Raw genomic sequence first — 15,439 nt, 5'->3', positions numbered from 1 at the left:
TGCTGGGCCAGAACAAGGGCACAGCCAGCAGGCCACCGTCCTCTGTCACCACCAGAGCCTTTGTGACAGGCTCTCAGACGCTCCCCTCCTCCAGCCCAGTCTCCCCATACTGGGGCCTCACCTTGGCAGCTCGGTCCCCCATTTCCTGGCAGCGGACAAACCACTGGCTCTTCAGCAGGTACTCTACCACGTCCCCCGAACGGCTGCAAGGGTAGCAGGGTTAGGTGACAGCTGGGGACAAAATCTCACAGGAGCCTGGCCTGGTGGCACCCCTTTATAATCCTAACACAGAACCACACTCTAACCCAGGACACCCGGCACAGAACCACACTCTAACCCAGGACACCCGGCACAGAACCACACTCTAACCCGGGTACGGAGCCCAGGACACCCGGCACAGAACCACACTCTAACCCGGGACACCCAGCACAGAACCACACTCTAACCCAGGACACCCGGCACAGAACCACACTCTAACCCAGGTACGGAGCCCATCCTGCTGGCTCTCGTGAGCTTCATCCATCCCCTTTCAGCATGGCCCCAGTAGAGGATTTAAATGGCGCTACCTGCAGATGGGCAGGACCATGGGGTGCTCCTGTAGGCCCCGGAACAGGCCCCGCTCCCTCAGTGTGCACATAATCTTTTCCCGGGCCACAAATCGGTGAAGACCCTGGGAAAAGTGACAAGATGAGGCCCCGGACAGGATGAGGCAGGGCAAAGGGTGTCTCCAGGAGACGGGGTAACACCAACGCGGGCCCCACCTGCAGCCAGTCTCCACAGAGGGATGTCATGGTCCCATCCTCTGCAATGACACTCAGCGGGGTCAAGCCATGCCGGGCTCCCATCTCGGCATCTGCTGGACTGTGAGCAGGAGTCACCTTCACGGCCCCTGGGGGAAACAGCTGCCGTGAGATGGCACTGATCTTGGTCTTGGGTTTCAAGAAGCATAAATCCCACACCTCATCCCCTCTGCCCTGACAGTCCCACCACCCGCTCTCACGGCTCTCCCACTTCATTCCCTCCCTTCTCCCCGAACCCTGGACTTCCACACACCTGTGCCCACGTGTGGCTCCACACTGGTGTCTGTGATGAGGGGGAGGGGCTGTCCCGTCAAAGGGTGACGAAGCTGTCGCCCGTGTAAATGCTAAGGGAAGGTGAGCAGTTAGGAGAGGCTCAAGTGTGGGGCAGAGGGTCGGGCCGCGAGAACCCCAGGGCAAGGGCCGGGAGGCGGAAGGGAAGGGGTGAGCGCGAGGCCCAGCGAGCGGGTCAAGCAGACAGTCTCTAACAGCTCCTCCCCCGCTGCTCCGAAGGCAGCCACAGGAAGCACACAGCCAGTGAGGGTGGCGGGTTCACTAACGGGCAGCTGCATTTGGTCTGGAGGCCACGGCTAACTAACCCGAGCACGAGGAAAAGCAGAGCATCAAAAACAGGAAGTGAGCATAGTTAGAGGCACTGCAGAGCGGAGAGGAGGGGTCTCAGAAGCAGGGGCTCACAGTGAAGAAGGTGGGGTGCAGGTGGGTGCAGGCGCACTCCAGTCACTCACTGTGTATCGTGGGTCGTCCGGGTGAACAGCCACGGCCACATCTCCAGGCAGTGTCTCGGGCCTGGTGGTTCCCACCACAACCTCCGCACCTGGAGACAAGCATCCAAGCACCGAGGTCAGCCGTCACCCCAGCCCTCCTCCGACACAGGGGAAGCGGGTAGAACTGGGAGCCGACAAGGTCCGGCTGGCCCCAGCCTGCCTCTTGCCCTTTTCTGAACTATCTGGAACGCTTACGAACTGCACTTTACAACTAACCTTCCTTTGCGCTGTTTTTCTGAGACAGGGCCTCATGTAGCCCTGGCTGGCTTGGAATGTAGCCCAGGTGAGCCTTAAACTTGGGAGTGTTCCCACCTCTGCCTCCCACATGCTGTGGTCACAAGCATACCATCATTAGCTTAGAACTGATCTTCCACCTCTTTCCTTAGTGAAAGAGAATCCTCATTCTCTTTCTCATAGAATCATACCAAGTTCCCAAAGAAGAGGTCCACCTGCGTTTTTCTCCCCCCCCCCAATCCCCAGAGGAAGGACCCACAACAGGAAACCTACCAGGGTCCCAGCGACCCACCGTACGCTCGAGAAAACAGGAAGCAGTGCCAAGAGGGAAACTTTCAGGACTACACTCACCAGGCTCGCCATCCACAGGGAAGGCGACAGAAACAAGGAGCCCGAAAGACACAGGGGTCGGGCAGCCGGGCAGCTGGAGCACTGTGCGGCCAGGCAGGGGCCGGCTCTCCACCTGGGGGGTAGAGGAGGCAGTGTGAGAACGGTCTTTCTGCAGAGCTCACATCCAGGAGTCCCACAGCCATCCACCCAGATCCCATCCAGAGGGCTGGGGAGCCATCCTCCACAGCAAAGTCACAGAGCTCAGAAGCCCTGGCAGCTCATGTGCTGAGCACTGCACAAACTCTGTGACTTTTACAATGTCCCTACAAGGCCGTACGCCACTGTCTCATTGACGGTGAAGAAGCTGGGTGGCTGGAGCTTGAGAAAATCAAACAGCTGCAGGGACCTGACTCCGCCGGCCTGCTTTTCTTCCTCTTGCTCACCTCAATGTCTGAGATGGCAGATCTCAGAGTACACGACCAGTTGACAAGCTGACGGCTCCGGTACAACAACCCCGAGTTGTAGAGTCGCACAAACGCTTCCGTCACGGCTGCTGAGGAGCCCTAGAGTGACCCGAGTGTCCACACCTGACATCCTCCCTCGGCCGAACCAGGGATCCCCTCGTTCCTCTCCCAACACCCTCCCCACAAAACCCACAGGGACCGTAACATGAACTCACAGCGTCCATCGTGAAACACTCTCGATCCCAGTCCAGAGAGGCACCCAGAGTGCACAGCTGCTCATAGATCTCCCCTCCTTTCCTGCACCAGAGATTCCTATCAGTAACCATGACCAGAGCACCTCCCACACACTCACCAAGGATGCTCACCAACGCCAGGTACCAGAGGAAATAAAGCGCACGGGGCACTGGCCCAGCAGAGTCTAGAAGCCGATGGAGACAGAACCACACACCCACCAGCGTGGCTTTGAAAGACACATAAAGGTCTCTGCAGGGGTGTCTAAATCTTTGGCTTCTCTGAGCCACATAGGATGAATAATTGTCTTGGGCTACACCCAATGGTGTCTAAGCTGTGCCCCTGGGTTATGAGAACATGCACACATACACACACACACACACCTAAAGCTGCAGCCCATGGGTTGTGAGCGCATATATACATTTATTCTGCGTAACACTGTAACATGACATTGCCACCCAGAAAGTTCACATTTGAGAATTATACAATAGAGGGAAAAAAAAAAACCCAATAACAACAAAAAAAGAAAACCACACACACACACACAGTCCTCAAAATGTTTAAGTAAATTTACAATTCACGACTATGCTGGGATGCACAAGGCCCATGTTGTACATGTCCGGCAGGAGCGGCCACTTTGTGAAAAAAAAACTAAGAAAGCGGGAGAGACAAAAGCACGTGACAACAGACATGGAGGGGACGGGCCTGGGTGACGGGAGCCGTGATGATAAATGAGGGGAAACAGACAAGTAGACGGGTTTAAAAAGCACACACATGCACATATCCATTCGCATACACACACACAATGTGTGCATTCTGACGTAAACATAGCGCAGAGCTCGGGCACCCTGCCCGTCAAATGCTCAGTCCCAGAGCTTCTGCTCTGAGGCGGTTAGGAAGAACCGATGCTGCCAGTCAGAGGCGGAGGCAGCAAAGGTTCAGGGGTCATGCACGCGGCCCACCACCGTACTCATGCTTCCACTGCCACACGGCCGTAAGGAAGTCTTCGCGGCTCAGCTCGTGTCTCCTCACGCCCTTCTCCTTCCACAGCTGCTTCTCCACCACAGCCTGACCAAGGGCGAGGGAAGAGCTGGTCAGGTTGCTCTGGAGAAGGACAGCACCACCAACCAAGAAGAGGAAATGGGACAAGAGACCCACCTGTGTAGCAATGCCTGCGTGGTCTGAGCCGGGGACCCACAGCACGCGATCCCCGCGCATCCGGTGCCTGAGGACAGAAACACTGTAAGGGACCCTTGAACTGGCTCACCCTCATGCGGGCGGGCACTCTCGACCTTCCCCCCCAGGAACTGCAGCAGCCCCACTTCCTCTCACCAGCGCACGAGGGCATCCTGTATCGCCACCGTGAGTGCATGGCCGATGTGCAGGGAGCCAGTGACATTGGGAGGTGGGATACACATGGAAAAGGTCTCCCCTGTAGCATGGGGCAGCCGTGCCTGGAAGGAGTGAGGAAGTCAGAGGCACAAGAGGGGACTAAACATTACCTGGGGGGGAAGGGATGGGTGCCTGGTGCCCTCAGGGTGAAAAGAACTTCAAGGAGGCCAGGTGGCGGTGACACACACCTTTAATCCCAGCACTTAGGCAGGAGGCAGGTGGATCTCTGTGAGTTTGAGGCCAACCTGGTCTACATAGAGACCCTGTCTCAAAAACGAAATGATGATGATGATAATGATGATAGCAATAATAAAATTTCAAAGAATATCCAATGTGGGGGAAAGCAAAAAAAAACTTTGAAGAAGCCAGGGGCCAAAAGAAAGCTCAGCTGTGAAGCGGGCCTGTGCCCACCAAGTTCGAGGGCTGCTCACGCTGTCCTGGGGACCCGGCAGCCCCGCTCTGCCCAGCACTGACCTGATACTCTGGCTTGAAGAAGCCCTCTCGCACCCACCACTGGTACCAGGCCGCCTCAACATACCGGGGACTGTAAGCAGGGGGCAGGGGCCCAGAAACGTCTGTACAAGCAGAAGAGGGATCCACCAGTGAACTGCACTTTAGCAGACCAAAGAGCCACAAAATCGCCAAAACGCACCCTACAGTTTACCTTTCTTTTCACCCGGCTCAGTGGGGATTTCATACAACACTACCTCCTTGTGACTCCAGGCCTTAGTGGGCACCGCAGGTGACTGTGGGAGGAAATGGGTGAGGGGGTGGGGGTTTGCAATTCCCAGCACACCTCGGTTATCTAGATCCCGCCCCAGCCTCCTTCAGCCCCTTCCCCAGTCCTGGAGACCCAAGGCCTGACCCCTGACCTTGCTCTTCTCGGCTAGCCCAGCCTCCAGGGCCGCCCGCTTCTCCCGCAGGCGCTTCTGCTTGGCTTCACGGTTCCTCCGAGAGAGGGGCGAGCCGTGGAGCTCTGGCTGTGTACAGAGTGGCTGGGGCCTGGAGAGGCCCCATGAGGGCCTCAGCACCCAAGGCGGTGGCCGGAAGGAGGCCAGAGGTAAAAGAGGCATCGGAAGTGTTTGGGAAGAAGTCAAGGTCTGCTAATCGAGAGGACATGGGACGTTAAGAGCTCACACTCCGTCACTCCCACCAGCTGGATCCTCACTCTAGGTCCTTCCGCCGAGGGGCGGGGCGCACGGTGTCAGCAGCATTCTAGAGTCCCTGAAACCAGGGCGGCCGGAGAAGGCGGGGGCTCTGGCTGTCACCCTGAGCTGACGCGGACACGCGGGAAACGAGGCGGGCGTTCGGAAACCAGGGAACCCCAGACCCCACCACGAGCCTCTATCCGGAACGCCACAGCGGACGCTCCATGCGGACGGACCGCCGCCGGGTGTGCGCGCGCGCACAGGGGCGGGGCCGCGCCAGCGCGTGCGTAGGAGACACTCCCTCCACGGGGTCTCGGTGTACACTGGGTACCACCACCTGGGATGGGAAAACGCGGGCAGGCGCCCGGAGCCGCTTAGCTTTTTTTCCATAATTTTATTAAACAAGAAATGTCCCGGTGTGTAAACAAAATACATCTGAGTTGGAAAGCTGCCCGCCCGCCCGCCCGGCTCAGGAGCTGTGCTTCTGCCGCTTCCAAAAGCGCTTGACGTCGCTGTGCCCGGCCGGCGTCACCACCATCAGCCGCTTGGCCGAGTTCTCGAACACCAGCACGCCCAGCTCCCGCGCGTGGGCCAGCAGCAGTTCAAAGTCCACTTGCGACAGGAACTGGTTATACAGGACGCCTGGGGTCGGGTGGGACAAGCAGGAGGTGAGCGGCCGCGGTGGCCTCTGCCCCTCCGGGCTGCATCCCCGCAGAGGCAGCAGGCCAGTTCCAAGATCGAACTCTCCACGGACGACTGTCTGTTCACCTTAACACTCGTGGCATCCAGACATTTGAAAAGACAACAGAATACCACAAGAAAAACCATGCAAACCTACCCAGGGAGATGACGGGACTGCCCTGCCGCTTACCCTCACCTAACTAACTTAATCCAAACCGCGCTGATTTGGGACATATTTCCTGCTACCAAAATATCAAAATAAAGGACCAGCTTTTCTCTCCCTCTCTGTGGGAGAAATAAATAAGAAATGCACAAGACCCTTTTCATTCACCACGGCCAAACTGCTGGCCTTACCTCTTTAGCCAATGACCAAGACTGGATCAACAGAAGCCACTCACCTTCAGTGAAACGAAGTCTGTCCCTTTCCAGCTCCCACAGCCGAATCTGGTCTGTTATGGTGGGAGGCAGCACAGGAGTCTGCAGGGACAGGGTGGGGCTATAGACCCAGGGCAGGTGCCCAAAGCAGTCTCTGGTTTAGATGCCCCTTTCCTACCCATCCTCTCACTGCTGGGTAACCAGACTGCCAGCCTCCAGCATCTCGGGTACCCGTCCATACCTGTTTGAGCATCACTGGATGGGCCCGTGTCCTCAGGAAATGGATAATCTAGGAAAACACAAGGATACAGAAAGCCATCTGAGGAGTCCCCTAACGTCACCGAAACAGCATCCCTTGTATTTGCCTAGCCACAAGCCTGACAGACCTGAAGCTAGGCGTCCATGACAGGAATGTCTTGTCCCCAGGACAAGCACGGCCCATCCCCACCTCCTCTCCAGGCAGGGTACCTGCTGGGCTGTGATGCCACTGGCAATGGCCTGCTGCACACTCTCCCGGGTCACCTGGGCCACCACCATGTTGGGGAACCGATAGAGCATCTCAGAGAAAAGGGCGATGAGTGCGATCTGCAGCTCCGACTCTGCCCAGGGATGGAGAGGAGTGAGGAGGCCGCCCATCCATACCCGCCTTCCTTAGCCCTGCCCTCAAGTGTTAGAAGAGACACCAGAGAGCTCCTGAACCACAAACACGGCCATGACTGGACTCCCCCGCCCCCCACTCCTCCCCATCCACCTCCATCCCCTCACCGGTGTAGGCATACAGTCGGTAATTGGTTTCTACGACAATGAAGCCTGGCTGGTGCACAGTGCCCCCAGCCCCAGAGACACCAGATGAGAGATTGATGGCCAGGCGTGTGGGGTAGTAACGCCGGGACTTCCTCTGGAAGGACACGGAAAAACGGGGTCCTCTTTCAGATCACCACCCTAACATCCTCCTGCTAGACATCAGATCCCCCAGTGCAAAATGAACCTTTAACAAGCCCCTCAAATGGCCCAGCCACTCAGTCCTGGCCAGGGCTTTCTGCTACACCCCAGCACCCCACTCTCCTAGAGGCCAGGTGGCTGGGTGTGCGTACCTTCCTCTGGAAAACAAGCCCGAACTCACGCAGGTGTTGCAGGAAGTTCAACAAGGAATCACTCATACCCTCTACGGAGTAGTCCTGGGGAAGAAGTGGGCAGCTGGGGCTGTGACACATCCCCACTCCCCACCCGGCCTCCTCCCTCTCTCACCTTCTTGGCTAGTTCTGTGGTCAAGCTTCCCATTCCACTCCTGACCCCTCTTTACCTCCCTGTCCTCCAGCCCCTGCTTACCTTGCCCAGGGTAGAGAAACTGAGCTGGAAGAGGAAGGAGAGAATCTCCACTAGGTCCATGCCCCGACTCTGAGGAGAGATGAGAGAAGTGACAGGAAGGGGGGGTTAGGAGCACAGTGTAGGGGGTTGTCACTCGGGGGACCTGAGAAGAGCGGGTACGCCGGCCTAGGCCCTGGCTCTTACCTGGGCTGTCTGCAGATACTGCAGCATGAAGTACCAGAGCTGGGCCGACGTGTCCAGCAGCAGGAACTGGAAGCCAGCAGAAGTGATGCAGGGCGGCTCTCCGGGTTCAGCGCTAGAAATGGAGGGGTGATGGGAGCAACATGCAAAGAAGGGCTACCCGTTTCCGGTGACTCCTGCTCGGACGGCCCTCTTCTCAGCCAGCTCTCCAGAGCCCTCCTAACCCCAGGCCCCCACTTTGAGACCCAAGAGACGGTCGAGCGGGGAGCTGCTGTGGTCTGCCCTCCTCACCTCTTCATGAGTCCAGCCTGGCTGAGGAGCTGAGCCAGGTCCTGGCTCACGGCGGCACTGGGGGAGCCCACCATGAAGTGCAAGACCACCTGGAGAGGAAAGGGATCAGACGGTGGTCTCCGGGCCCACGGGGAATGGGAGCAGAGCAGAGGCACACGCAGGCCTGGTCCTCACCTCCCAGCGCTCCTCAGCATACTTGTCAAGCGAGGGGACGTCCCGGGCGTGCTTGTCTGGTCCCAGCTGACTGGTGTCATCAGACCAGGCCTTGCCCCTGTGGCCAGGATGGGCAGGAGTAAGGAGCCCATCTGATTCCTGCTTCCCCATGGACCATGAGAAGGGGACATTTTCTACACCCTATACCCACACCCGGCCCAGTGTATTTTTGAAGGAGCTTCTTCCAAAGCGGGGGGTGGGCATAGGTTCTGGGGGAGACCTCTCAGGAGATTCTCCTCCATCACTGTAATCAGCGGGTCCCCTGGCCTAGCTCAGGAAGAGAGGGAAACGACATACCCACCCAGAAGGGCAATTCGGAGGTTCTGGCGGAAGATGGGGTTGAGGATGAGGCCCTGGAGTCCACCAGGGAGCAACTGGGTATGCCAGATACGGAGGCCACTCAGCAGCCCTGTACTCTCCTCCTGAGCCCTGGATGGAAGCAGAGGTGGGTGGTGTGCCATGAGCAGAAAGGAGACCTCCGGGGGCTCCATTTCTACCTTTTCTAAACTGGTGGCCCTTGGAGCAGTGAAGCTGTTTTCTTACCTCAGATGCCTGTACTGCCACACTAAGTAGAGCCTGGGCTGTCTGCAGATGCTGCAGCATGGAGTACCAGACTTGTGTTTGTGTGTGTCTATGTCTATCATTGTTTGTTTCTGTTTTCTAAGTCAATTCCTTTCTTGTTTTATTTCAGAAAGGGTCCTTTGAAGTCGGGGACAGCCTGAAAATCACCACGTAGTCCTTGAACTTCTGATCTTTCCATCTCTACCTCCCAACTTCTGGGACTGATTTTTTTTCTTTTCTCGTCTTTTTTGTTTTTTAAGTTAGCATACAACTAGTTAGTTACAGACATCACAACTCTCCAAAGGGAAAACACAGTAAGTGTACTCTGCATAGGGCAGAGCCTGTTGAAAGGCCCTAGGTTTGATCCCCAGCGTGTGTGTGTGTGTGTGTGTGTGTGTGTGTGTGTGTGTGTGTGTGTTGTGTGTGTGTGTGTATGTGTGTGTGGTGTGTGTGTGTGTTGTGTGTGTGTGTATGTGTGTGTGGTGTGTGTGTGTGTGTGTGTGTGTGTGTTGTGTGTGTGTGTGTGTATGTGTGTGTGGTGTGTGTGTGTGTATGTGTGTGTGTATGTGTGTGTGGTGTGTGTGTGTGTGTGTGTGTGTGTGGTGTGTGTGTGGTGTGTTGGACGTGCAGTTTGAGAATGCAGCCACTGGGCAGCCACCACCAGCTGTGCTCAGGACTCACTTGCTGAACTCTTTCTTCACCCACAGGGCCACCGCAGCCTGCGGCAGAGGCTGCTCCAGAAAAAGCATCCGCATCACCCAATTCTTAGCCAAAGAAGGGAGTTCCCTGTAAGGTTCAGAGGTCAGATGTTACCGGAAGCTGCCTGCACCTCTGCCCCCATCTGCCTCTCAAACGTCTCACACCTCTTTACCAGCCCCACCACCCGCACAACCTCCTTCCGTTTGGGATTGCCACACTTTGGAATAATGTCTAACATGCTGGTACTCACACTAGGCTAAGCCTCTCCCCATGACAACTAATTCCAGTCAGCAGACCCTTTTATGTCCCCCAAACCATGGCTCTTGCTTTGAAAGGCTCCTCACCTGAAGACAGCCAGACAAGTGGCTGGGTGCCCGTACAATCGGTCCAGCACCCCGGGGCTCAGGCCCCCTAAGAACTCCTGTAGATTCCTGCATTGCAGGTGCGCTCGGTTCAGTCCACCCCTGGCAGGGGTGCTCTCCATCACCTGAGAGGTACAAATGTCAGAAGTACTGACCCACAATCCCGGCCAGTGTCACTCTGACTGCAGATCTATCAGGTTCACTATAACCCATCACTCCTATAACTTCCTCTCTGGTGCCACTCATCATTTCTCTCAAACCCCTCATGTTCCTGCTTCTTCATCAAGCAGCTCAGGACCACCTTGAACTTGCTAGGCAGCCAAGGATGGCTTTGAACACCCAAGCCTTCTGCCTCCACTCCCCAAGTGGATTACAGGAATGCAGCAAAGCTGGCTTTTCATCCCACATCTCCCCTAAAGTACAACCTTCTCTCAGTCTCCAACTGGTGGAATTATTCCCATTTTGTGTATAGTCCTGAGGATCAAATCCAGATCCTCACCAGTGTGGACAAGTGACAGAATCATTTATTGTTCCATACTTGCAAAATTGTTTTGCATATCAACGACGCCTCAAGTTCATCTAAGCAGTGGCAAAGATGCCTGTCTGAACCCAGCCTTCTTTCCCCCCCACCCTCCTAGTCAGATCAGTCTACACGCTCCAAACCTGTCAAGTCCTTAGCTCTCATCTGGAGACATGGCTATAAACTGGCTCCATGCTTACCAACTTAAATCACTTTCTATCCCTTTCCCCCCGAGCCAGCCTCACCCCTCTCGCTGAGACCCACGCCGTCCGAGCTCCTCACTTCTCCCTGGCTTTCCTTTCATGTCACCTCTCGCTCAGCTCTCTGCCTCAGCCCTCTCATACCCCCTCACCACTCGGATCCCCCTCGCGTACCCCGGGTCACGAGCCGTCGCTTAATCAGAGCCAATGTCTCGCATTGGCTTCTGGAATAAAGGATGAGAAAAACGGTGGGAGAACCACGAAGTATTTCTCAGGCAGGAACCAGCCAAAAACCAGTCCAAAGGGAAGGGAACGCAGGGAAAAGTGTGAAGAGTAAAGGGGAGGAGAACAGGCCATGCACTCGCCTGCCGCGTGGCATGGTGGGAATTGTAGTCCTCTCCTTGCCTACATTGGAGGCACTGTGAGGAAGGTTTGACTACAATTCCCGAAAGGCATCGCAAGAAGACCGGCAGAGAGAAGCTGGTTTTTCATTAGATTCCCTAAGAACACCCTAAGGCAGACCATTTGGTTCCGCATCTCTTTTTGCGACTAAGAAGAGTTTCTGTCCCGCCCAGACAGGAGGAGCTCCCAAGGCCTCCTATCAGAGGCCCGCTGAGCAGCTCCCTCGTGGTGTGTCAGATTTAGAGACCTCAGAACTGGGTTTCTTGATCTCTGATGTTCCCCATGAAACTGAGATAATGCACAGTGCAGACCATTTTCACGAAGCGAGGATTAACACAATCTAGTTCTCCCTTATTTGGCAACTAAATGCTCAATCAATCTTAAATCTCTTCCTCCAGGGTCCTTCCAACTCCCAAGTCGTTAGAAAACTCCACTACAATTTTTAAAAGAAAGCTGCCGTTTGCTCTGATTTGATTTATGAATTTACCGGAGAAAAAGGCAACTATAGTTTCTCCAATTCTTATGGCACAAATTCTGATTTATTTATTATTTACTTACATTTGTTTGTTTGTTTTCTGTGTATCCCTGGATGCCCCAGAACTCGTTCTATAGACTAGGCTGGCCTTGAACTCACAGAGATCCGCCTGGCTTTGCCTCCCGAGTGCTCAGATTAAAGGCATGTGCCACCACCACGTCCATGCCATGGCAACATGAACCACCACCACCACTCCCACACCGCCCCCACCACCACGCGCCTTTACCCTCCTACACTCACACACGATAGTAATGATGAGTAATTTTTTTTAAAAAATGAAAGTAATTTGACATTGTTTTGGTTGTAAATATTAGAATAAACTTTGAACCAGCCCCTTCCCCAGAATTGCCATCGCCAAACTCATTTGTCCACTATGACCTTCATCCTGATAGCTGGGGCAAGGCAGTTTCTAAACATAAAATGGCCTTGTCTGGAGGAACAACTCCAGGAGGGAGAAACTGAAGACTTGCACATAGCCCCAGAAGTGGCATTTAACTTCCCATTCCTCAAACCGCCTCTATAAACCCCAAGTATCCCCTTCGCCTTTGGCAGATACCCCTCTACTGCCATGTCTGCCCCTCTATGTTTGAAATAGAGTCCAGTCTGTTGAGGTCAGTCTCCAGGCTCTTTTCTGCCTCCTGTCCTTTAAGCTGCTTTAGAAATCTAACAGTAAAAAGAAGAAAAGAAGAAACATACTAGATTAGCAAAAGAAATAAGCAATAGAAATAAGAAATCCCAATGCCTTGTAAAGAGATGAGAAACTTTTGATTTGCAATTAAAGGGGAAGGTGGAGACTGGAGCGATGGTTTGTCAGTTAAGAGCACAGCATACTGCTCTTGGAGAGGATCTGAGTTCAATTAGTTTCCAGCACCCATGTGGGGCTGCTCACAAATGCCTGTAACTCCAATTACACACAGGGGGATCCAATGCCCTCTTCTTGCCTCTGTAGCAAGCACCTGCACACACATGTGCATAAGCATAACTTAAAATAATAAATCTTCTTTAAAAAGAAAAAAATAAAGCTAAGTGTGGCATTATGGGCCTGTAATTCTGCACTGGGTAGTTAAGTGGAGGCAGAAGGGTCAGGAATGGTGGTGGCACACACCTGTAATCACAGCACTCAGGAGGCAGAGGCAAGCAGATTTCTGCAAATTTAAGGCCAGGCTAACCTACATAGAGAGTTGTAAGACAGCCATAAAGAGACCCTGTCTCAAAAATCAAAACAAAAACCAGGCAAGCTGTAAACTCCTGGTCCTACTGCCTCCGTTTCTGGAGTGCTGAGATTACAGGCAAGCATTACCACCCTAGCTTCTACTAACAATTTTAGTGTGGTTGTTCTTTGACCCAGCAAAGCTGTGACCGGGGGAAATCCACGGGTCAAAGAACAGAGAAACACTATCTCAAAAAAACTAAAAAAATGCCGGGCGGTGGTGGCGCACGCCTTTAATCCCAGCATTCAGGAGGCAGAGGCAGGCGGATCTCTGTGAGTTCAAAGCCAGCCTGGTCTCCAAAGCGAGTTCCAGGAAAGGCGCAAAGCTACACAGAGAAACCCTGTCTTGAAAAACTAAAAAAAAAAAAAAATTGTATCATCCTGAAAACCTCAGCCATAGAATAGATTAGATGCAGAGATACCCAACAAAGATGCTTCCTGAACTCAATGGCAAAGGCTCACAGGTCGGTGCCAGAGGCTGGTTAGATAAAACATGAATCATCCCAACAATGTGGAAGACTGGGCACCCCTGAGAAAGGAGGGGCCTGTGTGCACACCGGGGCCTTGAACTGCACATGACCCACCAGCAGAGGGAGAAATGCAGATTAGTGTCTTAAACAGCCCATAAGAAGCTTTGATATGTATCTAAAACTGAAAGGTAGGCTGGGGAGATGGTTTAGTGACCAGAGTTCAGATCCCCAGAACCCTCATAAAACGTTGGGTGGGAGTAGCCACCTGCCTGTACAAGACAGGGGATCCCCAGAGCAGCTGTCTAGGGAAACTGTCCACATTAGATAACTCTGGGCGATTGGGAAACTCTGCCTTAATGCATAAGGTGAAAGCCATGGGAGGTGGTTCAACTTGATTCTGCTTGGCAGGATTCAGTAGAGGAGGTGGCCTTGCCCAATGGGGCCACACGGAGCACAGGCTGGGATCTGGGAGCCTGGTGAGGCTTCCCTCACTCTGTAGATACTCTTTATGTTAGCCCTTGAGGTTTTTTTTTTTCTAGAACTGAGCCCTGAGTTCCTGAAATTGGCTGTTTTGCAGCTTATAATCTCGCAGCCGAGGAAACGAAGACACATACACAAATGCATGTGGGATAGCACATACAAGTGAGCAAAGAAGAGATCCTTGGGCTGAAGATTTGACCTGACCAAAGGAAACTGCTGAAGAGACCCCGGGAACACTGTTCCAGGGCAAAAGCACACTACAAAGCCACATGCCAGGAGGGTCTGTGGCCTCGGGGGAAGCTGAAAGGACAGTGGTGTATGTGCTGGACAGAGTGCGCTGGACAGGATGTAGCAATCAGCCAGTCTTTGTAACATGAGTCTTAAAAGATCTCATAAAAACAAAACAAAAACAAAAACAAAATAGAGCCAGATATTGGGGTGAAAACTGAAAGATCAGAGAAACAGAACAAGCCACAGCCAGCCTCACCTCACCAACTCCTCAGCCGATCCTGTTTCCACAAATCCTCAGACCGAAAGCCTCTGAGTCCTCACCCCTGAGGGTCTCAGATGAACTGCTTAATTCCTGTCTCTCACGCCTCGTATTCTGTTCTCCACCCAGCCATGTCACTTCCTGGGATTAAAGGCATGTGCCACCACCACCCATCAGAAAACACTTCTAATATAAGCATTCAGGAGACTGAGGCAGGAGGATTGCCAGTAATGAGCTCCTACTAGCACACAAGGGTCGGGTGTGGTGGCACACACCTTTAATTCCTGAACTCAGGAGACAGAGGCCCCCACAGATCTCTGAGTTCAAGGACAACGTGGTCTACCTAGGGAGCCAGGACAGCCTTGGCTACACAGTGAGACCCCCACTAAATAAAAGAACAGAAAGATCCAAAAAAAGGCGGACCAGGAGCATAGCTCCTGGTGCTTGCTTAGCACGTACAAGGCCCTGGGTTCATCAACCCCCAGCATTGTAACCACCATCGTCACCATCGTCACCATCGCCACCCATATATACACAAAACAAGCAAAATGTAATTTAAAAAAAACACAAAACTTAAAGGGGCCGGTGAGATGGCTCAGAGGTAAAGGCAGTGGCCACCACACCTGAGTGTTACACTCAGGACCCACATGATGGAACGAGAGAATCTGTTCCTGCAGGTTGTCTCTAACTTACACACTGTGGCACGTGCGTACACAGCTCCACATGCATGCACGCACACTAAATAAATAAATGTAATAATTTTTAAAACACAAGATACAGAGGACCAGATGTGGTGGTGAATGCCTGCGATTCCAGCACCTGGGAGGTAAAGGCAGGGGCATCCGTTCCAGGTTATTCTCTGTTCCACAGCAAGCTTGAGACATGTCTGGGCTACATAAGACCATGAGATCCAGCCTCAAAACAAAGGTCACTGTGGTTGAGAACTGAAAACAAACCAGAGAGGGACAGAGCTGGAAGATGTCAGTGTTGCGGCGGTATGTGCCAGGGTGGTGGAAATGTTCAGAAAGAATGAAGATCTGGCGGGCAGACCTTCGAGCTT

General features: G+C 53.8%; 2 protein-coding genes across 3 annotated transcripts; both read right to left on the bottom strand.

Moving 5' to 3' along the window:
• Nucleotides 1-13: 13 nt before the first annotated feature.
• On the bottom strand, nucleotides 14-5,642 carry Vars2 (valyl-tRNA synthetase 2, mitochondrial). Of its 2 annotated transcripts, XM_028861721.2 has the most exons (14): nucleotides 5,106-5,642; nucleotides 4,898-4,979; nucleotides 4,708-4,808; nucleotides 4,174-4,295; nucleotides 4,000-4,066; nucleotides 3,812-3,909; nucleotides 2,826-2,907; nucleotides 2,590-2,709; nucleotides 2,168-2,279; nucleotides 1,544-1,632; nucleotides 1,054-1,144; nucleotides 762-889; nucleotides 567-670; nucleotides 14-203 (listed from the first exon to the last, which is right to left on the bottom strand). In XM_028861721.2, exons 1-14 carry the CDS (start codon nucleotides 5,304-5,306, stop codon nucleotides 74-76), a joined length of 1,527 nt encoding a protein of 508 aa, XP_028717554.1. In that variant the 5' UTR covers nucleotides 5,307-5,642; the 3' UTR covers nucleotides 14-73. The 2 variants fall into 2 exon arrangements, with proteins under 2 accessions (XP_028717554.1, XP_028717555.1); XM_028861722.2 differs by lacking the exon at nucleotides 4,708-4,808 and having other exon boundaries at nucleotides 15-203; nucleotides 5,106-5,196.
• A 118-nt stretch (nucleotides 5,643-5,760) lies between these two features.
• Nucleotides 5,761-11,164, bottom strand: Gtf2h4 (general transcription factor IIH subunit 4). The gene is made up of 14 exons (XM_028861723.2): nucleotides 10,967-11,164; nucleotides 10,055-10,197; nucleotides 9,693-9,797; nucleotides 8,748-8,879; nucleotides 8,412-8,508; nucleotides 8,238-8,326; nucleotides 7,950-8,061; nucleotides 7,767-7,835; nucleotides 7,532-7,615; nucleotides 7,203-7,335; nucleotides 6,906-7,036; nucleotides 6,679-6,726; nucleotides 6,461-6,539; nucleotides 5,761-6,023 (listed from the first exon to the last, which is right to left on the bottom strand). The coding sequence occupies exons 2-14, from the start codon at nucleotides 10,192-10,194 to the stop codon at nucleotides 5,851-5,853; spliced, it is 1,392 nt and encodes a 463-aa protein (XP_028717556.1). The 5' UTR covers nucleotides 10,195-10,197; nucleotides 10,967-11,164; the 3' UTR covers nucleotides 5,761-5,850.
• Nucleotides 11,165-15,439: the final 4,275 nt, after the last annotated feature.

Source organism: Peromyscus leucopus, chromosome 16_21 (assembly GCF_004664715.2).
Source record: "Peromyscus leucopus breed LL Stock chromosome 16_21, UCI_PerLeu_2.1, whole genome shotgun sequence".
NCBI lineage: Eukaryota > Metazoa > Chordata > Mammalia > Rodentia > Cricetidae > Peromyscus > Peromyscus leucopus.
The sequence above is the reverse complement of the archived record's forward strand: the minus strand, read 5'-3'. Positions and strand labels throughout refer to the sequence as shown.

Bases quoted from the DNA above. Each gene is read 5' to 3' on its own strand.
- Vars2 (XM_028861721.2), bottom strand. From the start codon at position 5,306: ATGCCTCTTTTACCTCTGGCCTCCTTCCGGCCACCGCCTTGGGTGCTG. The intron at 1,145-1,543 runs GTGAGTGACTGG...ACCTTCCCTTAG, and splicing joins CGGACGACCCACGATACACA to CATTTACACGGGCGACAGCT. The intron at 890-1,053 runs GTGTGTGGAAGT...TGTTTCCCCCAG, and splicing joins GGAGCCACACGTGGGCACAG to GGGCCGTGAAGGTGACTCCT.
- Gtf2h4 (XM_028861723.2), bottom strand. From the start codon at position 10,194: ATGGAGAGCACCCCTGCCAGGGGTGGACTGAACCGAGCGCACCTGCAA. The intron at 8,880-9,692 runs GTGAGTCCTGAG...GCTTCCATCCAG, and splicing joins GTGAAGAAAGAGTTCAGCAA to GGCTCAGGAGGAGAGTACAG. The intron at 6,024-6,460 runs GTGAGTGGCTTC...ACCCGACCCCAG, and splicing joins CAGACTTCGTTTCACTGAAG to GCGTCCTGTATAACCAGTTC.